We start from the raw sequence: 27,658 nt of genomic DNA, 5'->3' as shown, positions 1-27,658 counted from the left end.
AGTGTGATACCAAACTTCCGGCACCTGGTGAGCACTTCGTGGATACGATGAAGGTGGGTAGCGTAGTCTTCGTCGTAGAGAAGGAGGTCGTCTGTCAGCTCAACACAGTTTTGGACACCTTGAAGGGCCATATCACCTCGCAGGCATAAGGCATCTCCAGTAGCTGCGAAGCCCATCGGTCCTCTGCAATGTATGAACCGACCATATGGCGTAATAAAGGTGGTTAAGTGACGATCTTCTTCAGCCAGTTCCATCTGCCAGTACCCGTAAAGATCATCAGCCGTGGTGAAGAAACGAGACTTCCGGTCCACACTACGAATAGCCGTGTAGGGTGTGGGTGAAGGGTGGGCTGGACGAGAAACTTGGCTGTACAGCTTGGTTAGATCGACGGTGATACGTACGCCTGTTCCATTCTTGGCGACGACGACAAGAGGGTGGCACCAAACTGAAGGGTCATCACCAGCTGGTTTGATTATCCCTTGGGCCACCATAGAATCAAGCTCTTCTTTGACTTGGTCCTTAAAAGCAAATGGAATTTGTCTTGGGGTGTGGATGGCGAAAGGCACTGCACCATCCTTTAGGTGGATTCTCATGGGTTTGAGAGGAGCTGTCTTCAAATCTTCTTTCGAGACCAACACATCTTTAAATTCCCGAAGAAAGTGTTCCTTGGCTGCTGAAGGGGATGTAGTTGCTGAGATGGGCAGCTCCTTGCATCTATTGACATGCTTGACTTCTAAAATGGGTTTGGGGAAGTCGGGAGATATTATGGACAGTTCTTGACAATGGCCATAGGATAAAAGTGGAACTTCCACATTTTCGGGAACCTGAATCCTGGCAAGACATGATCGCTTGCCTAAGGGAAGGGTAGCTTGTAATATACCCAGAGCAGGTGACATCGGAGATCCATCCGCCGTGAACGTCAAATTTGGCGGAGGTGGTTGCAAGCAGCTCTTGGAGATACCCATGGTGTCCAGGTGTTGCTGTTCGATAACGGTGACATCGGCATCTGTGTCAGGTAGCATCTTGATGCGAGAGTTAACATCGCCAGATGACAAGAGGACACAGATAGGTTTGGGCGTCTTGGAGATGGTGGAAGGTGATCCTAAGCGACAACAGCTGGTCCGTGAATCTTGTTGTTTGTTGGAGACTGCAGAGGCACCACTGTTGCTTGAAGATCTGTCTCGAGGACCATTTTGCTTGTTATCCTTGCAGCATTTATCGAAGTGTCCAATACGGTGACAATGACGGCACTGGACTTTGCTAGCAGGACACTTCAACGTCCTGGACCAATGGTCAACACGGTCACAGTTTTTGCAGGTACTGTTGGCAGCAGGGCATTTATCAGGTTTATGCTGACGGGTACAATACTGGCATAAAACGCCTGGCTTAGAGGACTTCAGCGAAGGTGGAGGCTTCCCGCTTGATTTCTTGCTTCTCCTGTAGGCTGAAACGGCACATAACTGGCTGGGTGGGCCACGTATGGCAGAAGTTGCAGTTTTAGCTGCCTCATATGATCGACAGGTTGTGACGAAATCTTGAAGAGGAGAGTTGGCGTCCAAGGCAATCAACTTCTGGACCAACTCTGCATCTCGAATGCCCATCGAGATAATCATTTTCAGTTGGGTCTCTTCACATGCAGCGGCATTACCTAGGCACAAATCAACTTCTTCTGCGATGCGTTGAAGTCTCACGTAGAAATCAGCAAAAGATTCTCCTTCCATTTGCTTACAACTAAGCAACTCTCTTTGGCGAAGGACTTCATTCCTTAGTTCCTTTATATGCAACTGTAGAGCATCCAGGACTTCGTCTACAGACTTATCTGTAGAGGGAGAAATCTGCAGTGTGTGTTCTAAAACACGCTGTGTTTCAAGGGTTAAACACATCCTCATGTGGATCATTTGTTTTTCACGTGGAAGCTTAGAAATATCCACCATAACGGCATAGTCATCCCACCGGCATCTCCATTCCCTGAACATTTGCAATGATGCATCCGCCTTCAGTGGGGGTGGCGTTTGGGCTGTTGCCTTCTGTGGAGGTGGAAGAGCGGGTTGATTGGAGTTGAAATTCACCTCTGTGTCAGGTGTATGGTTGCCTGGATGAGAATGGATGATCGGGGCAAGAGTTTGAATCGCATTTTCTTCTTCTCTTCTAAGATCATCCTCTCTTATTCCCTTCTTCTTTCTTCTTCACGTTATCTTTCTTGTCTTCTTGCTTCGTCTTCCCTTCTTCTTTCATCCTCATACAAGCGAGATTCCTCTAAAAAACGAATTAAAGCGAGGAAATCAGTCCCGGTAGCTTGAGAGGCAGACGGGGGGTAGTAGTGGGGACTCAAGAGTGGTGGGGTGGGAAAGGCAGCGCTCTCCAACACTCCCCCAACACTGTGGGCGTGGGCGGCATCGACGCTGTGGCCACCCACATCGCTGAATGGTCCCTCTTTTGTAGGCTCTTCTAATTGTTCTGCAAGTATATCTTTCGAGGCCATTATTACTTTCGATGTGCAGTGGGTAAAAATACAATTCCAACAAAGTTATCAAAAAACACCACGAACTGTTTTAAAACACTAATAATAAGAAAGTTTAATGCAAGCAAGTGTGTGCGCATGTGCATGAACACGTCCGCCAGCGACTCCGAGTTGAGGGGAGCAGCAACTCTGCCTCAGGTACTGGCACTCTGGCAGACTGGCAGTCACCCCGTGACGATGGCTGAGACTGGACGTGGTCACGCATGCTCCAACAGAGTCCCAACAGACTAGACGTGGTCACGCATGCTCCAACAGAGTCCCAACAGACTATTTGCTTGCTTCTTGAAATAGCACAGCAAAAACACTGGGACGTAAAAAAGAGAGCACTATAAAAGCACAATGCACTGCACAACACTTCACTGTTAACTTGCATCACTACACTGCACATGAAATATGAGTAAATCGAATTACAACGAATTCACATTTGAACTGAGAGTCCATTAATGGCGTCGGCCGGTTCCCGTTGTCCACGTCTTAAAGAAAGTTCTCCTAATACGACACTGTAAGTTCACTGCGCCATGTACGTGTTGATAACTTCCTTAATCTTAATTGGTGGGGCAAGGATACAACTTAAAAAGTAGGTTCTCAATATCTATTAGAGTAAATACACAAGATACGTGGGACACGAGGAAAGATAACTTATCAGCTAAGGGGACAAAGACGAACGGACTGCATCATGGGAACACAACAGATAAGTGTTGCCAATACTGACTCAATGTTGCCATATCATATCAATAACATTACAAGAATTAATCTAATGATATGCAGCATCTGAAATAATGGTTGAAAGTACATAATACGGTTAATAATACGTACAATAATAGTAATCATGATAATGCAGTAAATAATACATACAACAATAATAATCCTGACAATACTGGAACATGTGAAATGTGTCTTTTTCATGTACCTACATATATATCTATATATATATATATATATATATATATATATATATATATATATATATATATATATATATATATATATATTTATATATTGCATATATATATGTATATATATTGTATGTATAAATATATATATATATATATATATATATATATATATATATATATATATATATATATAATGTATGTATTTATACAGCTACAACCCTGGTTGGAAAAACAGGATGCTATTAGCCCAGGGGCTTCAACACGGAAAATAGCCCAGTGAGAAAGGAAACAAGGAAAAATAAAATATTTTAAGAACAGTAACAGTGAAATAAATATCTTCTATATAAACTATAAAAACTAACAAAACAAGACGAAGAGAAATAAGAAAGAATAGTGTGCCCGAGTGTACCCTTAAGCATGAGCACTCTAACCCAAGACAGTGGAAGACCATGATACAGAGGCTATGGCACTACCCAAGACTAGAGAACAAAGGTTTGATTTTGGAGTGCCTTTTCCTAGAAGAGTTGCTTACCATAGTTAATGAGTCATATCTACCCTTACCAAGAGGATAATGGCCACTGAACAATTACAGTGCATTAGCCCCTTGGGTGAAGAAGAATTGTTTGGTAATCTCAGTGTTGTCAGGTGTAAGAGGACATAGGAGAATATGTAAAGAATACACCAGAATTTTCGATGTGTGTTTAGGCAAAGGGAAAATGAACCGTAATCAGAGAGAAGGATCCAATGTAGTACTGTCTGGCCAGTCAAAGGACCCCATAATTCACTAGTTTTATTATATATATATATATATATATATATATATATATATATATATATATATATATATTATATGCATTATACTATATGTATTATAATATATATATATATATATATATATATATATATATATACATATTTATTATATATATAGTATATATATACATATGTATATATATATATTAAATATGTATACATATTATATATATTACATACTATATATACATATGTATGCATATATACAATATACATATATATATATATATATATATATATATATATATATATATATATATATATATAAATATATATATATATATATATATATATATATATATATATATAAATATATATATATATATATATATATATATATATATATATATATATATATATATATATATATGTATGTATAAATGTGTGTGTGTAGAGAGAGAGAGAGAGAGAGAGAGAGAGAGAGAGAGAGAGAGAGAGAGAGAGAGAGTGTATATATATAAATGTATATATACATGTATATGAGTAAAAATTTATATATTACTTGACAAATATTTTAGTCAAAAATCCACCGGAAAAATGAAAGTGAAAGAATAATTACCTAGCCCTTTTTTGCATTGTGTACATTTCTTCGGGGGTACAAAGAAGTGTACGTAATACAAGACAGTTTTTTGTACCTGGATATCATACATAAATATGTATATATGTACAGTATGTATGCATATAGGCTTATATATGTATATAACCATAAGGAGGTGTTGAAGTTTTTCTCTTACTGATCGGCATGGTTCAAAAGCTTTGGACTTGGCCTCTGAATCAAGCTGTGACCACATCATAAGTGAAGCCTCTCATAGGTCTGGTAACTGCTTGGAAGTAGTACACACTGACCCACCTGGCATTATAACAAGTAAGATCAGTTCTGCAGTTAGGACACGGATAAGGGTAAGGATAAGGATAGGGAAGTGGGGAATATGGAGAGAGGAAGAGTACCCCTGGATACAATCTAGCTCATAGCCAGAAGGCACGAACTCGAGATGGGAAGGAATAGGGAAAAGGGAGAAAGGGAAGTACAAGAGAAGAGTAAAAGAGAGAGGCAGACCCTCGTGCGATGTTATATAAGATTAGGAGCCACCTAAAAGTGTAAGCTACTAAGACTGAAACAAAAGAAGTCGGGGAGTGGAAGGGTTTTTTGGTTCTCGCAATGTCTAGCCCTGTTGCAAGAACTGTGTCTGTCTGGACACTATTTTGATGGTTAAAGAAAATTATGGCGGTTGAAAAGTTATGATGTTTTTGCAGTTGGGACATCATGCCTTAATGTCCTTATTAGTGAAGACTGATGTAAGATTTATATAAAATCAAAAGCAGACTGGAATGGCATTGTGGGTGATTTTTCAAACTTTCAATTGGTCACAATTGTATAATAGTAATGAGCCGATTGTTATTTTGAATGAGGATCTGGTCAACATAATTGATAGGCGTATCCCTTCTTACGGGCTAAAGTGCCAAGTAAAAGACATTTTCATTTCATTTCACTAGGGCTGCTTATCTGGTCCTGTACTAGAGGGGAACACTACCTTCTACAGGACCTCCATGGTTGTTTTATGATGTTCTATTGGGAGCATTTAACATTTCACAATGCGCATTGCTCACTTACTGTTAGATCATCACTATCGAAACACTCGCAGAATAAGAAAGTGTTCAGTTTCTTCTCGAAATCCTTAATATCTTCAATTATTCTGATGTTTCGTGGGAGCTTATTGTATAATCTTGGGGCCGCCTATTTAATGTCTCTGGAGCCTACTGTAGACATGTATCTAGGTTCTAATAGTTAGAAACCATCTATAATTATTTTCGTGTCAGGATGATTTGATGTTTGCACAATACGTAGCAATTCTCTTAGATTTTTTGGACAACCGCTTCTGATAGCTTGGTGGGTTATTTTACATATCTTAAACTCAATTCTCGCTTTTATCGGCAGCCAATGTAGACATCCATGGTTCATTGATGACTGTAGATGTGCTTATTTCGAGAAGCAGTTGGCTTATTATCTCAGGAGGGGTAACAGATCATATTTGACTTGGAAGAACTATAATCAGGTAAGAACTCTCCGGTACAACCCAGGAACATAAGATGTTGGTTACCCTTAAATCTGCACTCTTGGTGTAGACATAACAGTTCCTCCTTCGTCTGAACTCAGATGGCTGTCACTCACTGTCCAAAAGAAAAGGCAACCTTTTTGGCTGATGTGTTTGACAGGAAGCATAGTAACCTAATGAGAAACTCTATCTTCTTCATTCCAGTTTTCCTGAAGCTATACGAACTACTTTATCTTTTCGATCTCGGTAAATTAAAGCTCTCTTGAGGGACTTATGCTTATGGAGTAGACCCAAATGGTATTTTTCCTTTGTTTTTTATAAGGACTGCAGATATTTTAGCTCTTAAGTTATTTATTGTTTTGAACAAGTTAGCAAGAAGACGTTATTTTAGCACGTGCTAGAGAATTGGTAGTGTTACTCTATTATTATGCAAATGTGTTTGTTGTAGCTCGAAGTCCAGCTGATTATCGCCCAATTTCCTTAACTCATATTATCTAAGTTTTTGAACGTCTTTTGGCAAAACATCTAAATAGGTTTGCGGAAGGGAATCATCTGTTCCCTACTTTGCAATTTAGTATATTAAAGGCCTTGGAGGATGTGACGCCCTCTAATGCTGTACAGAAATCCCTTGTTTGTGATCAGGAAGTTCGTATGATTGGCCTTAATTTTAGTGCTGGCTTAGACCATGCTAATCACAAGACCCATGTTTTCAAATTAGGAGTGAGTGGGTCTCTTTTTAGCACCATTATAGAATATTTAATGACATGGTCAGTACATATAATGAGAATAATATATAACAGATGGACATAATAACAGAATGGGTCCTTAGAAATTGCAAAAGAAACACGGGAAGGAAGAGAAGGCGATGGATTAATAGCTAAGAAAATTTGCGGGTATAGACTGGCATAGAACGACCATAAACATATGCGAGTAGAGGAATATGTCTGAGACCTTTGTCCTGCAGCGGACTAGTTATGGCTGATACTGATATTATATATATATATATATATATATATATATATATATATATATATATATATATATATCAAATTGGATAGATCGTAAGTGATAATATGATGTTTTGGATTGAAAAATGGAGAGAAAGCAAGAATAGGTAATATCTGATTTATCTAAAAACTTCATTATAAATGGGATTATGCTATAAACTTATGAAGTTTATTTTTGGTTTGTACCTATTTGCCTCATCACCTATATTGATAACAACGTTAACATACCCATTCCTGGGACTAATTGATTACATGCAAATAGAAAAATCATTAGTTAGGTGACCTAACAGTAATACAAAATGCAGGGTCAGAAAAAAAAATCACAGCCTCTTCATAAAGAAAAAACTTTTTCACCAATTTTCATGATCACTGTTTGATTTCTTGTACTCATACATTTATGAATTCTATATAGATATTAATGTCTCTCTCTCCCTCTCTCTCTCTCTCTCTCTCTCTCTCTCTCTCTCTCTCTCTCTCTCTCTCTCTCTCTCACGCACACCTTATTTTGTGATGCCAGATAATATATAATAATCAATCAATCAACCTCTCTTTGCTTTTTGCATGTTTAAAAGTCATTTATCATACTTTATTAACCGTAGCAAATACAAAAAGAAATGTGCTTTTCTCTTAACTTTGCATTTTCAACGGCCTAGGTTTCATGAAGTATAAGTGACCCCTGCATGTTGCTTTAGTTAGAGAAAGTTTGAATATGATATTCTGATTTATTCATTGTTTACCATTCGCACTTATGACTTAAGCAAGAGGTTGCAAGTAAAAGGAAATTTTGTTCCCAAATTTAGCTGATCATACGTCTAGCAATTTTGATCATTCTTTTGAAAACAATCCCGTTGAGATACTACCGCTAGAGGGTTATGGGGTCCTTTGACTGGCCTGACAGTATTACATTGGATCCTTCTCTCTGGTTACGGTTCACTTTCCCTTTGCCTACACATACACCGAATAGTCTGGCATATTCTTTACAGATTCTCCTCTGTCCGCATACACCTGACAACACTGAGATTACCAAACAATTCTTCTTAAGCTAAGGGGTTAACTACTGCACTGTAATTGTTCAGTGGCTACTTTCATCGTGGTAAGGGAAGAAGAGACTCTTTAGGTATGGTAAGCAGCTCTTCTAGGAAGACACTCCAAAATCAAACCATTGTTCTCTAGTCTTGGGTAGTGTCATAGCCTGTGTGCCATGGTCGTCCACTATCTAGGATTAGAGTTCTCTTGCTAAAGTTTTCATGGTTTATATACGAGATATTTATTTTAATATTCTTAAAATATTTATTTTTTCCTTGTTTCCTTTCCTCACTGGGCTATTTTCACTGTTGGAGCCCCTGGGCTTGTAGTATTCTGCTTTTCCAGCTAGGGTTGTAGCTTAATAATAATAATAATATATGTATGTATATATATACATATATATATATATATATATATATATATATATATATGTGTGTGTGTGTGTGTGTGTGTGTGTATGACTTTGTGTGTGAGTGTACGTACTCTATATATGTGTATACATATACTCTATATGTATATATATATATATATATATATATATATATATATATATATACATATATATATACACACACACACACACACACACACATATATATATATATATATATATATATATATATATATATATATATACATACATACATACATACATATTATCGTGGCCCCAGGAGTTGAAAGTACTATATAATGTGAATGTAATCATGACGCTTTTTGCATCTTTATTAAATATCAATTGACAAATTGACAATCCACCCTATGTCACCTTGACCAATGGGTGACTTTACCTTGAAGTGTAGAAGCAAGCCAACGTTCCTTACTGGCATTCGTGCATAGATTCAAAGAACATTGAGTTTCTCATTTTTAATCTCCGCACAGTCATTTTCTGCTTCATATATTATCTGAAATATAGATATTTACTTGAGGATGTATCTTCATTGGATAATGTTTTATTTGTGAAAATAATAAATATATAAAGGATATGGGGAACCTATGCTGTATCTTCTGCCAAATGTTTCCTAGAGTTCATGGAGAAATACGTTTATGTTGATCTCTGAGGAAGGTAAGACACTAAGTAAACCTGTATCGGTAGTATAAGAAGGTGTTTTTCTCCCATGACTAATAGTTGGTTAGATTCTCTCCTGAAGAAAAGCTCTGAAAAATTTAGCTGGTTCGAACTTTGAACGTCACCTGCGTATACATGGCATGTCAATTACAGTGAATGGGAGAATCTATTAAGCAAATATTAAGAGTTCTTCACCAATGGTACAGGTAAGCTTATGAATGTACGAATGGGATCAGTCTGTTTCCTAGAGGGCGAGTGTTGAGCATAATGGTGGAATCACACTAGCTTCTATTACTTGCTCGAGGTTTTCGCCATCCTCCAGCGATGATAGCGAGCGAAAGTGATGTATCGTCACACAAAGATATCACAGTACGAGGAGCAATTGGGAAAAAGCTAAACGAAACTGATCAGCTGATATCATCTTGACGACCAGAAATTTTCTAATTGTTGCAGTATTAAGTATTATCGGTATATTATGAGAATTGGAGAATTCTATAATTCTCTTGAGCCTTGTTGGACCCAAGATTGTCAAGCAAAAGCACGTCCTATTTGCAGTCGCCATATTGTGTTTTTACATTTGTGCTCGCTGCTTCCCGTCTAGTTGGGAAGCCAATATCTCGAGCAACTAGTTCGCAGGCTTTCCATTTTCGGCAGCAACGGCTTCCTGCTGGTGAAAACAAGCCTAGCGTCATTTTAGCTTTATAACGTTTTGAATTTCGTGATTCCTTCTGTCAAATCTTTAATAATTTTTACATTACTGGGTTTACTAAAGGGTTTCTAGTAACTAATAGAACAATTATAAGGATTTTGTATGCCTCAAAGAATTTTTAATCCATCTGCGGAGACTCCATTTACTCTTGGGTTGAGCGATTTACTTTAAACGTTTAGAGAGTTCTTATAATCTTGTCTAACTTATTCTTGAATTCGTATACTGTGTTACTATCCACTACATTCAGAGTTACTATCTACTACATTCGCTGAGAGAGAGAGAGAGAGAGAGAGAGAGAGAGAGAGAGAGAGAGAGAGAGAGAGAGAGAGAGAGACTCACTCATGTTACTTACGTACGTTGAACCCTTGCAGCCAAAGATAATAATAGGAAAAATGTTACTTGGTTCTTCATTTAGAATTGTTCAACACAATTTCGATATAATTCAAACTCTTAGTTCTGTTTGTATATGACTGTGCTGATACTTAATAGTTGTGTGTGTATACACACACACACACACACACACACACATATATATATATATATATATATATATATATATATATATATATATATATATATATGTGTGTGTGTGTGTGTGTGTGTGTAGTTGTGTGTTTCTATATACGTAGCTTATATATATTTATATAATGCATCCATATGTGTATCTATAAATGTCTATACGTATACAGTATGTACATATGTATATATACATATACATATACATATATATATATATATATATATATATATATATATATATATATATATATATGTGTGTGTGTGTGTGTGTGTGTGTGTGTGTATGTATATGTACATATATGTATGTATGTATTTATATCCCTTACGTGATGAAAGGATTTGCGAATCAGCCATGACCAGTACGTCCTAGATTTCGTCAATGTCGTCTTCTGTATTGCAATATTCGTGGTCTTCATGCAAATATCCAAGACCTTACAGTTGCGTCCAGACAGTATGATATTCTTTTGTGCTCAGAAACTTTGGTTTCTAATATGAGGCACTCATCTGAGCTCCTTATAACTGGTTTTAAGAAGCCAATAATGCTGAAACGTGATGCCATTCCTAGGGCCAGGGGAATGGCGGTGTATATTAGGACCGAGTACCCTGCTTCTCATAAGTCCTGCTATCAATGTGGATGTCATGAGATTCAGGTAATAAAAGTTTGTGGCAGGCATAACAACTTTTATTTGTGTTCGATCTACCGGAATTCAGACATGGATGATTCTATCTTCGATTGTCTTCTTACCATTATGGCTAAGATACAAGAAGATGATAGAAAGGCTTCTTTTGTCTTTGTTGGTGATTTTAATGCTCACCATAGGGAGTGGTTAAGTTCTATCTCTCCTACCGATCGCCATGGCTTAAGAGCTTTAGACTTTGCCTCTGAATCAGGCTGTGAGCAAATCATAAATGAAGCTACTCACAGGTCTGGTAATTGCTTGGACCTCGTATACACTGACTCCCCTGGCGTTATAACTAGTAAGGTTGATTCTCCAGTTGGGACTTCTGATCATGCCTTGATTTCATTATTAGTGAAGACTGAGCAGCCTGTCCCTGATATATCATATTCCTGTAAAATTTATATGAAATCCCAAGCAGACTGGAATGGGATTTTGCATGATCTTTGTGCTTGAATTGGTCACAATTATATAATAGTGTAGATCCTGTTGTCTCTTTGAATGAGAATCTAGTCAACATAATTGATAGGCGTATCCCTTCTCGTGTGCTAAGGTACCGAATGAAGGACAAACCGTGGTTCAATGATGATTGTAGACGTGCTTATTTGGAGAAGCAGGAGGCCTATCACCTTTGGAAGGGTAACAGATCAGATTTGACCTGGAACAACTATACTCAGCTTCGAGCTTTTGCTCAGAGAGTTTATGCCTCAACTGAAAAGGAGTACAATTTAATCATAAAAGAAACCCTCTCTGGTACAACTCAGGAACATAAATGGTGGTCTACCCTTAAATCTGCACTCTTTGGTGTAGATGCAGCAGTTCCTCCTTTACTTAAACCAGATGGCTCAGTCACTCACTGTCCAAAGGAAAAGGCATCCCTTTTGGCTGATGTTTTTGACAGTAAACAGAGTAATGAAAAACTTGAACTTCCTTATTCCTGTTTTCCTGAGGCTAAACTAACTAGTTTAGCTTTTCGATCTCGTGAGATTAAAGCTCTGTTGATGGACCTTGATGCTTATGGAGGTGTAGACCCAAATGGTATTTTTCCTTTGTTTTTTATAAAGACAGCAGATTTCTTAGCTCCAAAGTTATCTGTTATTTTGCGCAAGTTAGCAAGAAGAGGAGCTTTTAGCACTTGTTGGAGAATTGGTAATGTTACTCCTCTATGTAAATGTGTTTGTGGTAGCTCAAGTCCCACTGATTACCGCTCAATTTCCATAACTCCCATATTATCTAAAGTTTTTGAACGTCTTCTGGCAAAACGTCTTAATAGGTTTGCTGAAGGTAATCATCTATTCCCTAGTTTGCCATTTGGTTTTCGTAAAGGCCTTGGAGCATGTGATGCCCTTCTTACAATCTCCAATGCAGTACAGAAATCCCTTGATTGTGGTCGTGAAGTTCGTATGATTGGCCTTGATTTTAGTGCTGCCTTTGACCGTGTTAATCATGAGGCCCTTGTTTTCAAACTGAAACAGTTGGGAGTGGGTGGGTCGTTTCTTAGCATTATTATTGATTTTTTAAGTAGTAGATCTCAAAGAGTAGTTGTTGATGGGCACCATAGTGAGTATAGGAATGTGATATCCGGTGTTCCACAGGGTAGTGTTCTTGGCCCATTACTTTTCATACTATATACACATGACATGTGGTTTGGCCTAGAAAATAAGCTTGTTGCATATGCAGATGATGCTACTCTCTTTGCATCAATTCCATCCCCTGAATGTAGACCTGGGGTTGGTGAATCCCTTAATAGAGATCTAGCTAAAATTAGTGCATGGTGCAAGTTATGGGGTATGAAGTTGAATCCTAACAAAACTCAAAGTATGATTGTAAGTAGGTCAAGGACGGTGGCTCCTCAACATCCGGATCTCAGTATTGATAATGTTTCTTTAAATTTGTATGACTCTTTCAAAATTTTAGGTGTGATTCTCGACAGCAAATTTACTTTTGAGAAACATATAAGGTCTGTGTCTTCTTCAATTGCACAAAAAATTGGCTTATTGAGAAAGTCTCTTAAGATATTCGGTGATCAATCTATTCTGAAGAAGTGTTTTAATTCTTTTATTCTACCTTGTTTTGAGTATTGTTCTCCTGTCTGGTCTTCAGCTGCTGATTCTCATCTTAATTTGTTGGACAGAAACTTACGGTCTATTAAATTTCTTATTCCTGATCTAGATATTAATCTCTGGCACCGTCGTTCAATTAGTTCATTATGCATGTTGCATAAGATTTTTCATAACTCTGACCATCCTTTACATTCAGATCTCCCTGGACAATTCTATCCTGTTCGTAATACTAGGCTGGCAGTTAATTCTAATAGCCAGGCCTTTTCCATCATAAGACTCAATACCACGCAGTACTCTAGAAGTTTTATTCCAGCTGTTACCAAGTTGTGGAATGATCTTCCTAATCGGGTTGTTGAATCAGTAGAACTTCAAAAGTTCAAAGTTGGAGCAAATGCTTTTTTGTTGACCAGGCGGACATGAGTCTTTTTATAGTTTATATATGACATATTTGTTTTTGAAGTTGTTCATAGTTTATATATGACATATCTGTTATGACGTTGTTACTTTTTTTAGAATGATTTACTGTTAATTTGTTCTCTTCAGTTATTTATTTCCTTATTTCCTTTCCTCACTGGGCTATTTTTCCCTATTGGAGCCCCTGGGCTTATAGCATTTTGCTTTTCCAATTAGGGTTGTAGCTTGGATAGTAATAATAATAATAATAATCAGCAAAACTGATAGTCGTGACCAACCATACTAGCCTGGTTTGCTGGGAGGGATCGGATTAAAGTCTCTCATCATCACTAATCAGCATTGGCCTCTATGGTGAAGAAAACTAGACGAAACTCCAGACATGAATTGACACATCTGAGGCCTTTGTTCTGCAGTGGACCAGAACCGGCTACATTTTGTTGTTTTTGTCGTTATGTATGTATGTATGTATGTATATATATATATATATATATATATATATATATATATATATATATATATATATATCTATATATATATATATATATATATATATATATATATATATATATATATATATATATACATATATATAAGAGTTTGTACATATATATACTGTATACATTATATATATATATATATATATATATATATATATATATATATACATAAAAGTTTGTACATACATATATACTGTATACATTATATATATATATTCACACACACACACACATATATATATATATATATATATATGTGTGTGTGTGTGTGTGTGTGTATATATGCATTTATTCATGTATAAGAATATATAATTATATGTATATATATATATATATATATATATATATATATATATATATATATATATATATATATATATATATAATTTATGTATACATATATATGCATATAATTATATGCATTTTTTGTATTGTAAATGTATATTCACTGTATAATTATATCTATATATATATATATATATATATATATATATATATATATATATATATTCATATATATGCATATATGTATATACGTGTTTATGGTATGCAAAATAACTTTATACATACTTTTTGTCATATATATATATATATATATATATATATATATATATATATATTCATGTATTTATATTATATATATATATATATATATATATATATATATATATATATATATATATGCATACATGTATAGTTATATATATTATATAAAGATATGTATATATGTACATGGGTAACACTCACACTGAAACTCAATGTTCAGTCTTTATAAAATAAACATAAGGGAAAGGAAAACATAGGCTGAATCATTGTGTTTTTCAAGAGAATTAATTTGTTGAGAGAAATTTTTCAAATTTATATATATGGTACAGTGAGGGTACAAACATATAGGCTATACGGACATTTGCAGAACAGTTCTTCAGATAAACAAGGTAACTGTAAGGACTTGAGCTCGTAGTTGTTTTAGGGGGTGATGCTCCTACCCTTTAGGAAACTGGATTGCTAATATGGGCAGTAGGATGGCCAGGGCACTAGCCACCCATTGAGATACTACCACTAGAGAGTTATGGGGTCTTTTGATTGGCCAGACAGTATTTCACTGGATCCTTCTCTCTGGTTACGATTCATTTTCCCTTTGCCTACACACACACACACACACACACACACACACACACACACACACAAACACACACACACCGAATAGTCTGGCATATTCTTTACACATTCTCCTCTGTCCTCGTACACCGGACAACACTGAGATACCAAACAACTTTTCTTACTTCGCTGTAATTGTTCAGTAGCAACTTTTCTCTTTGTAAGGGTAGAAGAGACTCTTTAGCTATTATAAGCAGCTCTTCTAGAAGGACACTCCAAAATCAAACCATTGTTCTTTAGTCTTGGGTAGTGCCATAGTCTCTGTATCATGGTCTTCCATTGTTTTGTCTTGGGTTAGAGTTCTCTTGCTTGAGGGGACACTCGGGCACACTATTCTATCCTATTTCTCTTCCACTTGGTTTGTTAAAGTTTTTATAATTTATATGAGATATTTATTTTAATCTTGTTGCTCTTATTAAAATATTTTATTTTTCTTTGTTTCCTTTTCTCACTGGGCTATTTTCCTTGTTGGAGCCCTTGAGCTTATATCATTCTGCTTTTCCAACTAAGGTTGTAGCTTAGCAATTAATAATAATAATATAAAATACCAGGTGATTTTTTTTTTTCTTTTATCACTTCACATACTACAATTCATCATCATTTTCATCTCCTCTTTCGCCTATTGACGCATCATCTCCCAATTCACGCTTCATAGTCCTCAGTCTTGTAGGCCTGGGTCTTCCAACTCTTTTAGTGCATTGTGGAGCCCAATTGAAAGTTTGGTGAAATTATCTCTCTTGGGGAGTGGGAAGAGCATGCCCAAACCATATCCATCTACCCCTCACCATGATCTTATTCACATATGGCACCTGGATAATCTCTCTTATAGTTACATTTTTAATTCTGTCCTGCCATTTGACTCCCAATAGGGCTTTGCTCTAATCTACAAATTCTGTTTTCATTGTCATACCACGACTCATGTCCATACAGTAACACCGATCTCATTAAATTGATATATTACTAAATATTAATATATGCTTATATGCAACGATTGTTTAAACTTATCCATGTATATACAGAAACATATACGTGGATATATACCCTTCTGAGTGAGGATACCTTAATGTGGTGAAAGGTTTTGTGTATCGCCATGATCAGCAAAGCTGTATTAGTCAGGACCACACATACTAGGTTGGTTTACTGTGAGCGATCAAACGAAAATGTTCTACCGTCGTCAATCCGCTGTGGCCAGTGGTGATGAAAACTGGCCAAACTCCACACATGAAAAAGGACATGCCTGAGGCGTTTGTCCTGCAGTGGACTAAAAGTTGTTGCATTTTTGTTGTACATAAATGCACACACATCCATATATATATTTGCACACCAATGTATACTTACACACACACACACACACACACACATATATATATATATATATATATATATATATATATATATATGTATATATATATATATATATATATATATATATATATATGTATATATACAGTATATGTATATATATATATATGTATATATATATATATATATATATATATATATATATATATACAAAATATATATATATATATATATATATATATATATATATATATATATATATATATATATATATATGTGTGTGTGTGTGTAAATATACTGTATATATATATGTGTGTGTATATATTCATGGATATATGCACATATAACTCTATTCATATAAATATACATATACATAGACATTTGTGCATAATTTACATACCACTGCTCATATATATATATATATATATATATATATATATATATATACATATATATATATATATATATATAAAGACACAAGTACCAGCAAACTATATACCCATATGTTCAATATGTACAAGTGTACATACTGTACATGTGAATGATAGCATAGATCAGAAATCATTCACAACTTGAAGGACAGTTTGACACAGCAATTCCTGATACAACTTGCTCTGAAGAAGTGTACCCAGCCACACCCATACTTCGCGGCGAGTTCCTGTGTTTAGCCCCGCCCACCACCTCTTGCCATCAATTTCAACACTTGCTATCTATAGTCAATTCTTTTTAGTGAGGCAGATCTGCACAGACTCGCAGGGGTGCCCTTTTAGCTCAGAAAAGTTTCCTGATCGTTGATTGGTTAGACAAGATAATTCTAACCAATCAGAGAGCCGGAAACGTTTCCGAGCTAAAAGGACACCGCTGCGAGTCAGAGCAAATGCCCCTCATTAAAAAAAAAATTGAGTATAGTTACTCACTGCTAAGTAAGGGTGTGGAATGGTGCACTTCTTTGGAGCAAGGTATGTCAGGGACTCCTGTGTCCGACTGTACATCATTCTTATTTGAGAAACCAGGTATTACCAAAGTCAGTTCTGTTGAAGAAAATAAATTTCATCAAATTTGCAAATCTCTTTCCATTGCTGATCCCATATTTGAGTCATTATCAAATATTTCTTTACATAGAACTTGATTCTGTGATGTTTCTTTCTAATAAATTATTAGAATGAACCATAATCTGGCTTCCGGTACAGTGTTTCTATGTACCGTTAAGCGGTTACAAAGGACCTCTCCTCACATTGCATGCAAGGTGCATCCTATCAGGGTTTTCCCCTAAAACTGCATGGTGCAACTTCTAGCCTCAGTCTGGAGCTAAGGTCGACGACTCTCTTTAATTCGCGCTAAGAGATGATTTTTCATTTGTCCAAAACACCAAATTCATCATAACCTCCTTCCAACTTCGTTGTCGGAGGTAAGAAACGAAGATTAATTAAAAAAAAAAAAAAACGTACTATTAGGTAAACAAAAAACTTCCAAGGTCGATTGTGAATAATTCTGCTCTGAAAATATGTTCTAATAAAGTCAGTAAAAATAATATCATCGCTATAGACATTCAGGACATAAACAAACAACCTTCAGTTATACTAACAGTTTTACCATCTATGAACAATCGTTAAACCAATTACCCCCCCCCCCCTCTCTCTCTCTCTCTCTCTCTCTCTCTCTCTCTCTCTCTCTCTCTCTCTCTCTCTCTCTCTCTCTCCTCTCTCTCTCTCTCTCTCCCTGGGATTTGGAAAACAAATTCAAACGTTTAGTTATAAACAGAAAAAAGTCTAATAACTCTCTCTCTCTGTCTCTCTCTCTCTCTCTCCTCTCTCTCTCTCTCTCTCTCTCTCTCTCTCTCTGGGATTTGGAAAATAGTCAAACGTTTAGTTATAGACAGAAAAAAGTCTAATAATTCTCTCTCTCTCTCTCTCTCTCTCTCTCTCTCTCTCTCCTCTCTCTCTCTCTCTCTCTCTCTCTCTCTGGGCTTTGGAAAATAGTCAAACGTTTAGTTATATATATAGAAAAAAGTCTAATAACTCTCTCTCTCTCTCTCTCTCTCTCTCTCTCTCTCTCTCTCTCTCTCTCTCTCTCTCTCTCTGGGATTTGGAAAATAGTCAAACATTTAGTTATAGACATAGAAAAATAGTCTAATAATTCTCTCTCTCTCTCTGTCTCTCTCTCTCTCTCTCTCTATCTCTCTCTCCTCTCTCTCTCTCTCTCTCTCTCTCTCTGTCTCTCTCTCTCTCTCTCTCTCTCTCTCTCTCTCTCTCCTCTCTCTCTCTCTCTGGGATTTGGAAAATAGTCAAACATTTAGTTATAGACATAGAAAAAGTCTAATAACTCTCTCTCTCTCTCTCTCTCCTCTCTCTCTCTCTCTCTCTCTCTCTCTCTCTCTCTCTCTCGGATTTGGAAAACAAAGCCAAACGTTTAGTTATAGACATAAAAATAACACTTTCAATATCCATCTATGAACAATCGTTAAACTAATTAATATCTCTCTTTCTCTCTCTCTCTCTCTCTCTCTCTCTCTCTCTCTCTCTCTCTCTCTCTCCTCTCTCTCTCTCTCTCTCTCTCTGTAAAATCATATTATTATTATCATTATTATTATTATTATTATCATTATTATATTATTATTATTATTACAAGCTAAGCTATAACCCTAAATGGTAAAGCAAGATGATATAAGCCAAAAGACTCCTACAGGAAAAAATAACCCACTAAGGAAAGGATACAAGGACAAAAAAAAAAACTACAAGAGTAGTAATTAATGATTAAAACAAAATATACAAAGAACAGTAACAGCATTAAATTAGATCTTTCATATATAAACTATAAAAACTAGAGAGAGAGAGAGAGAGAGGAGAGAGAGAGAGAGAGAGAGAGAGAAGAGAGAGAGAGAGAGAGAGAGAGAGAGACCAAAGTTTCTATGCCTTGCACCGCCAAGGACATGCCTCCCTAAAAGGCTGTAAGGTCGAAGGAAAGTCACTGACGTCTTATGGGTGCCATTAATGTCAGGCGGGTGAAGACATCCGCCAAGGAACTACTTGGGTCATAGATGTGGAATGTTCACTGTCTCATTACGTATTAATAATGGTTTTATTAGTCAATGCTAAAGACACATTTTGTCAAAAAGTTCTAAATTCTTCAGAATAAATATATAATTACCTCCGCCAACGAAGTTGGAAGGTGGTTATGTTTAACCCCTTTTTTGCGTGTTTTTGTGTATTTTTTTTTTTTTTTTTTTTTGTGAACAGCATCCTAACCTCAATTTTAATCTTAAAGTAATGAGACTTGCGGGGATTAACTGTTTTGTAAAAAGCTAGAGTGTCCCTCTAGTTTTAAATGTTCTTCAGTGTTTTATTTATCTAATGTCTACTGATGAGGTTCCTTGCATTTCCCTCAGAAAACTTCCCTTTCTATCTAATTTATCATCCTCATATTTTGTTAAATTTCTTATAGGTTATATAGGAGATATTTATCTTAATATCAATATTATTCTTAAAATATCTATTTTTTCCTTGTTTCCTTTCCTCACTGGGCTATTTTTCCTGTTGGAGCCCCTGGGCTTATACATTCTGCTTTTCCAACTATTATTATTATTATTAATTAGCAATTAATAATAATAATAATAATAATAATAATAATAATAATGAGAGAAAGCACTCCATCTATACTTGATATTTTCTCCAGTTATTACAAAAGTGAGGCATCACACCATACTCATTGTCATTAAAAGGAAACTGCAATTTAGAGTCTATTGCTGTTTCATGTATCATCGTTTAAAAGTTACTCATGAATGGCAGATGGAAGGGACAGTGATAATACCCTAGGAGGGCAATGTCATAAAGACTGACCATATATTATTATTATTATTATTATTATTATTATTATTATCATTATTATTATTATTATTATTATTATTATTATTATTATTATTATTAATTGCTAAGCTACAAACCTAGTTGGAAAAGCAAGATGCACTAAGCCCTAGGGCTCCAACAGGGAAAATAGCCCTGAGAGGAAAGGAAACAAGGAAAAATAAAATATTGCGTCAATAGGCTTAGGAGGAGATGATGAAGATGAACAAGAGGAGAGAAATGAGATAGCGTAACCTCAAGCAAGAGAACTCTAACCCAAGACAGTGGAAGACCATGGTACAGAGGTTATGGCACTAACCATATGATCAGCGCCCAAGCCTCCTCTCCATTAAGCTAGGACCGGGGAGGACCTCAATGGCTGCTGATGACTCGGCGGGTAGACCTATAGGGTCTCTTAAATCCCATCATCCTTAACTCACAAGGATGGTGAGATTACAGACGCTACACGAAACTATCGAGTTTGAACGGGACTCGATCTCCCGTCCAGCAGAGCATCAGTCAGGGACGTTTCCAATAAGAGTACCACAGGAGTTAGAAAACTATCAGATAAGATCCAAGAAAGTAGAGAGAGGTGGTATGGTCATGTCATGAGAGGAGATGAACAGTATATTGGGAGGAGGGTGATGGAAATGGAGGTACAGACAACGAGAAGGAGAGGGAGACCAAAGCGAAGGTGGATGGACTATATCAAGTATGACCTTCGATCAAAGGGATTAACCGGTGATGAAGTGTGGGACAGAGGTAGATGGAGAAAGCTGGTCAGAAACATCGACCCCACATAAAAGTGGGAAAAGATGCAGACAAAGAAGAAGATTGCCTTTTATTGATTGCAATAGTTTTCTTTTGCATTTATTACATGAAGCTCTGCATATCTTACTTATTATATTAGTTGTTACCATAGCGTAAGGGTTCCCAACTTTTTTTTTTATTTTTCGGTACCCCTTTGGTATTTTTATAGATTCCTGTGTCCCCAAAAGATTGAGAATAAAAAAGGGAAATAATGTAGTTGAGATTATGATATAATTTTATCATTCAATCTCATTGCAGATTACCTTATATATTGCGCAGTACTGGATCTTCTCTCTGATCCAATATACCCTCCTGAAGAGTAAAAATGTTATGCTGGTCCAGTGGTACATGTACCTTAGGTTGGGAATCCATAAAATATTGATATAATCATTATTGTTTTATGTTTTGTAATATCTTTGTGGGTGTTTACAATGAGTAGATCTTTTTAAGTGTTCTTCGATTTCTATTTGCATATTCGTTTATCACATTAACATTTTTTCTTTTTTTTCAGGATCAGCAGAATTACCTCTGAAAAAATGCAGCTACATTTAAAGACGATATTTTTTGTAATCTGCCTAGGAAATATTGCTAGGTGTCACGGTAATAATGTCTCAAGTTCAGAGTCAGATTTAGATGGAGTGTTATCAGAAGAACCAGGTTTGGGCAGTGTCTTGAATGATACAAGTACCAGTGTTGGCAGTGACTTGAATGATACAGTGGAAGTTAATGAGATCAATAATGACACTAAGATCTGCTCTGAGGAACCAAAAGATACCTCAATCTCTATACTGAGGTGCCCGGACGTTTTGGCATTCGACAAACATTTCATTCAGGTGTGTTTTTTATTTCTTTACAGATGCAAATGTTTGAAGTAATTTTAGATTCATTACATTGTCTCCAAGTTGCATTAATTCTCTTGTGTCATAAATATTCCTATAGAGTTTAAAGTATATATTTTATACATAAGTTAAGAAGTATAGTTTGTTTTTGTTCATTTATTTTTTTATCTGACTAAATGCCTTATTTTTTCAGGGTGACAATAAAAGTTTTGAAATTGAAATAGAGTCCGTTGGAGGTGTCTTTAATTTTCCACAACATCTTGGACAGATTCATATGGAGTCTCTTACAATAAGTGAAGCAAAATTAACCTTCTTCAATCGTTCGTCTGAAACCCAGGTATGAATATTGATGTATAAGTCTTCATTGCTTCTATTAATTTAAATTATATAAATTTGATGCTAAATGAGCATAGGTAACGGATGTCTTGAAAGAACTTACTAAAAATTTCAAGCCCATTTTTATAAATATTGCTATATCTTTAGACCCTACGGTACTTTTCGGGAATCTAATGACGTACCAGAATTTATTGATTAGGGCAATTTACTCTTGAACATTTTCAAGTTCCACAGTATTCCTTGTCGTCAATAACCTTCGATGTCAGGATGCCAGAGAACTTCAAATCATTCCTTCAGTATTCCATGTAGATATGCGAACACTTTGTCCTTTGCTTAGCTAAAGCGTCAGGAAAGCAGTCCCGTCCAATCGGTTTTTTTTTCTTTCTGTCTAAGCCTGTGAATGGAAGTGTACTACAATATAACCTTTTTGGCTTTACATATCTAAATTCAATTTATGATATGTGTGCTAAACCTACTGTAATATACTTTAATGTGTATAGGGACACATAGATATATAAACAGATGTAGTCCTTTTGTTTTTATTGTTGTAGATTGTCTGGCCATTGTGGCCAAGTATGGGCTCTTGCAATAATGCAGTTCGTAGGTGACAAGTTTGTTCTGGTTTGTAGCTGATTAAGGATAAAAAAAATTTAATTTAGTATCGTTAGTTGTGCTTTTGTGTAAAATTATTTTCATTTATTGAAATATCCTCTTTAGAATAGGTGTAATATTTCCTTTTAGAGGAAATTGTTGTCAGAAAGAGATAAGAGTAACTTTTTGGTTTTACAAACTATGTATTTTAAAACATTTTCTAAAATCTAACAGAAGCAATGGTTGAATAGCATAGTCTTCATGCTTCAATATTATCTACCAAGTTGCTATTTTTTTTTCTAATTTTACAGTTTCTGAAGTCTTTAAAGAAGATGGATCTAAGCGGTAATCCTGACTTTGATGCTCAGTCTCTTGTTAACCTAACAAAACTAGAGTCCCTCACCCATCTTTCCATGAGAGGCAGTGCCCTTAAAACTCTTGGTAAGTAACGTGAATTTTTGTAGTATAGGTTTGAAAATGTATGATCATGACAAAGTTTTCATATTGCTTTCTGAACTAAAGATGCACACACTCAGTCTTACTAAGGTTTTAAACCATATGAGTAAATAGTATGTCTATCTTTTTTTAATAGAAATATTCTTTGATAAAGTATATTTCCCTGTAAAAAGGCAGATGGGATACAATGGAAATTTGATTAGGTTGTCTATGCTGGTGGGCTGTAGGTCATTAGTTTTATTCCCGACTGTAGAGCTCATTCCAATGTAAGCTAATAGACTTCATATTTTGGGTAATTCATATTTCTTCTGATCAGATACTGCTAACAATTTCGTTAACTACCTTTTGAAATTCATGTTGGAACTGATTCCCAAACAGAATAACCCTTCAAAACAATGTTCTTAATATTCAAATTAATCACAGTTCCATATCAATATTCCTTTCAAGTATTTCACGACAGAATAATCAGACTTGCAATAAAATATGTCTATCTATATCAAATTTTGACCTATGAGGGCAAAAAAATGCTTCTTACGCATTAAAAAATATTCGTCGAATAAAATTTATAATAAATACGAATTTGATAGTTATTGTACTTTGTTCCTGAATAAATTCTGTATAAAGTGAGTTGATATTTTTTCCAATGTGACCCAGAAAATTTTTCTGATCATGATCCTAATAGAATTGGTGTGAAAACAGAAACCTAAAAAAAAAATAAAAAGCTTTTTTCTAATCCTTATTCCAGACCCCTGTTGTCTTTCCCATTAGTACTACTGTACAGGGGTGAGGTTATTGGTCCTGAGGAAAGAGCCTCAACTCTATGGTAATTGGCCCCACCCCTCTCATTTTGGTCAGGATCCTAGCTTCTTTGTTGAATGCTGTTGTTGCAACATGGGGGAAATATAAGTCTTACCTTTACCCACCTACCTTGGCTGCCTGTCCCCTCGCCCAAGGCTTTTGGGCGGGATATTGGGTGCCTTACTCATCTTTTTTTTGTTGGCAAATCTCTTGAGAGATAACCATAGGCCTGACCTGAGTAGGAATTGCAAGACTCAGGAGCGGGGCACTCCGCTCATCCCCACACTGCCAGTAAATAATGAGATCCCCTCGGTTGCTAACTATAACCTCCTCTTTCTCAGATTAAAGGTTGTCTCCACTGCCTTTCCTTGAAGACATTGTCCTAAATGCTGCATCTTGTGTTTAGTTATTGTGTGAATACCAGGACATGTTCTTTGGGTTCAAGCTATCTAATGTGGTTTTGCATAGCCATCACAAGATCTGCCAATAATTGGTTATTGTGAAATAAATATTCACAGTGTTGAGTATTCACTAGCTGCCTAGTGTGTATACGAGTATTTTCTTTCTTAACCCCTTTGGCTGGGTTGGTGCTTTGGGTTGGAAAGCTATCGCACTCTTTGTATATATAGATTGCAAAACTGAGAGCGAGTCTCCAACCCGAATTTTAGGAATATAGTTCTATTTCATGTTGCTTTTTTTTTTGCATCAGGCAAAGAGTATTTCTGCAGTAGTGGTCGACATATATCATTTCAGTCTCTTTATCATTCAGATTGCTGCCTTTCACTTCCATTATGGATGCTTGTTCGTTCGATCATTTTAGAACGCCTTGCCTATAGCAAGACACAGGCTCTTGCACTAGGGCGGCCCGTACGAGAGATACGGACGCTTATTGCAGCAATCACAGAATTTGTATAGTCTTCCCTCATTTGTGCAACCCATGAATGTCTACTTCTAAGAAGACCTCGGTTGACTGAAATATCTCACTGTGGTGATGGTTGTCAAACGACCTTACCATCGACTGTAACTCGGTCAGTTACTGGACAACAACATTTTTCATTATCACTGTCATGTGTGCATATGTGCCTCTTCCTGTGTGTCTGATCATCACTCAAGCGTGTTGGTATAGCTGCAGCAGCAACTTTTCCCTGTTGTTTCACGTGGTTAATCATACCTCGACCACACATGTTGATCTATCAGGTCTGTCTTTTAAGACCATGGTTCAGAGGCTATGGCACTACCCAAGACTAGAGAACAATGGTTTGATTTTGGGGTGTCCTTCTCTCAGAAGAGGTGCTTATCATAGCTAAAGAGTCTCTTCTACCCTTACCAAGAGGAAAGTAGCTACTGAGCTTTGCAGTGCAGTAGTTAACCCCTTGGGTGAAGAAGAATTGTTTAGTAATCTCAGCGTTGTCAGGTGTATGAGGACAGAGGAGAATCTTTAAAGAATAGGCCAGACTATTCGGTGTATGTGTAGGCAAAGGGAAAGAACCGCAACCAGAGAGATGGATCCAATGTAGTACTGTCTGGCCAGTAAAACTCTCTAGCTGTAGTATCTCAACGGTTTGATTTCGGAGTCACTCGCAGACAAGAACCGCTTACAAAATCTAAAGTGTCTTCTATTAGAATAGGGGACATAGGAGAGGCAGTTTAGGAAGCTGCAAAGAATTTGAATATTAGAATGCTTTTGGGGGTTGACAGTTTGAGGATATAACGAGGGAAACTAAAATGAATAAATAAGGAGAGACACCACTTTTAGATAAGGTTCAACATTGAAGTATGTTGGTGGTAATGTAATTATTATTATTATTATTATTATTATTATTATTAAATGCTAAGCTACAACCCTAGTTGGAAAAGCAGGATGCTATACGCCCAGGGGCTCCAACATAAGTGACAAATGAACATCTGTTCAGCTCATCCGATGAGGGAATGTTTTCAATTTGGTGGTTGAAATCAATCATTTAATTTAAATGAGAAAGGCCATAAGGTTGGTCAATAAAAAAATAAGAGCATGACATTATTATGAAGATATTCTGTTTTCCTTGTTAATTGGGGTAATTGCATACACTTATTAGTTAATTTATTATTTCTAATTTACATTATATGTATATATATACACACACACACACACACACACATATATATATATATATATATATATATATATATATATATATATATATATATATATATATATATATATATATAGTAATGGTGTGAATGATACATTCAAGATGATAATGATCCTAACATCAGTCTTTAATCTTCGTATTGGAAAAATAATTGACCTAAAAATTTCTCTTCTTCACATACTTATTCTTATTCCAAAGATCCATCCTTTTTCAAATTGTATAATTGGATCGTCATATACCTCTCCTATAACCACAACCATGAGATTTAACAATTTCAGGTTGCACTTGTGACTCTCTCTCTCTCTCTCTCTCTCTCTCTCTCTCTCTCTCTCTCTCTCTCTCTCTCTCTCTCTCTCTCTCTCTCTCATTTGTGCCACCCATGAATGTCTACTTCTAAGAAGACCTCGGTTGACTGAAATATCTCACTGTGGTGATGGTTGTCAAACGACCTTACCATCGACTGTAACTCGGTCAGTTACTGGACAACAACATTTTTCATTATCACTGTCATGTGTGCATATGTGCCTCTTCCTGTGTGTCTGATCATCACTCAAGCGTGTTGGTATAGCTGCAGCAGCAACTTTTCCCTGTTGTTTCACGTGGTTAATCATACCTCGACCACACATGTTGATCTATCAGGTCTGTCTTTTAAGACCATGGTTCAGAGGCTATGGCACTACCCAAGACTAGAGAACAATGGTTTGATTTTGGAGTGTCCTTCTCTCAGAAGAGGTGCTTATCGTAGCTAAAGAGTCTCTTCTACCCTTACCAAGAGGAAAGTAGCTACTGAGCTTTGCAGTGCAGTAATTAACCCCTTGGGTGAAGAATAATTGTTTAGTAATCTCAGTGTTGTCAGGTGTATGAGGACAGAGCAGAATCTTTAAAGAATAGGCCAGACTATTCGGTGTATGTGTAGGCAAAGGGAAAGAACCGCAACCAGAGAGATGGATCCAATGTAGTACTGTCTGGCCAGTAAAACTCTCTAGCTGTAGTATCTCAACGGTTTGATTTCGGAGTCAATCGCAGACAAGAACCGCTTACAAAATCTAAAGTGTCTTCTATTAGAATAGGGGACAGAGGAGAGGTAGTTTAGGAAGCTGCAAAGAATTTGAATATTAGAATGCTTGTGGGGGTT

At 36.2% G+C, this 27,658-nt stretch overlaps 1 protein-coding gene across 1 annotated transcript in view; it reads left to right on the top strand.

The window, feature by feature from the left end:
* The first annotated feature begins 9,448 nt into the window (after nucleotides 1-9,448).
* LOC137655733 (uncharacterized) overlaps nucleotides 9,449-27,658 on the top strand; it is a 73,347-nt gene continuing 55,137 nt past the window's right edge. The window contains exons 1-4 of the mRNA XM_068389815.1: nucleotides 9,449-9,589; nucleotides 21,883-22,204; nucleotides 22,404-22,547; nucleotides 23,449-23,578. Of these exons, the coding sequence (XP_068245916.1) occupies nucleotides 9,540-9,589; nucleotides 21,883-22,204; nucleotides 22,404-22,547; nucleotides 23,449-23,578 (646 nt within the window). The 5' untranslated portion in view covers nucleotides 9,449-9,539. The remainder of the gene's footprint in view (nucleotides 9,590-21,882; nucleotides 22,205-22,403; nucleotides 22,548-23,448; nucleotides 23,579-27,658) is intronic.

This window comes from Palaemon carinicauda, chromosome 1, assembly GCF_036898095.1.
Source record: "Palaemon carinicauda isolate YSFRI2023 chromosome 1, ASM3689809v2, whole genome shotgun sequence".
Taxonomy (NCBI): domain Eukaryota; kingdom Metazoa; phylum Arthropoda; class Malacostraca; order Decapoda; family Palaemonidae; genus Palaemon; species Palaemon carinicauda.
Note: the sequence above shows the minus strand (reverse complement) of the source record. Positions and strands in the feature narration are given on the sequence as shown.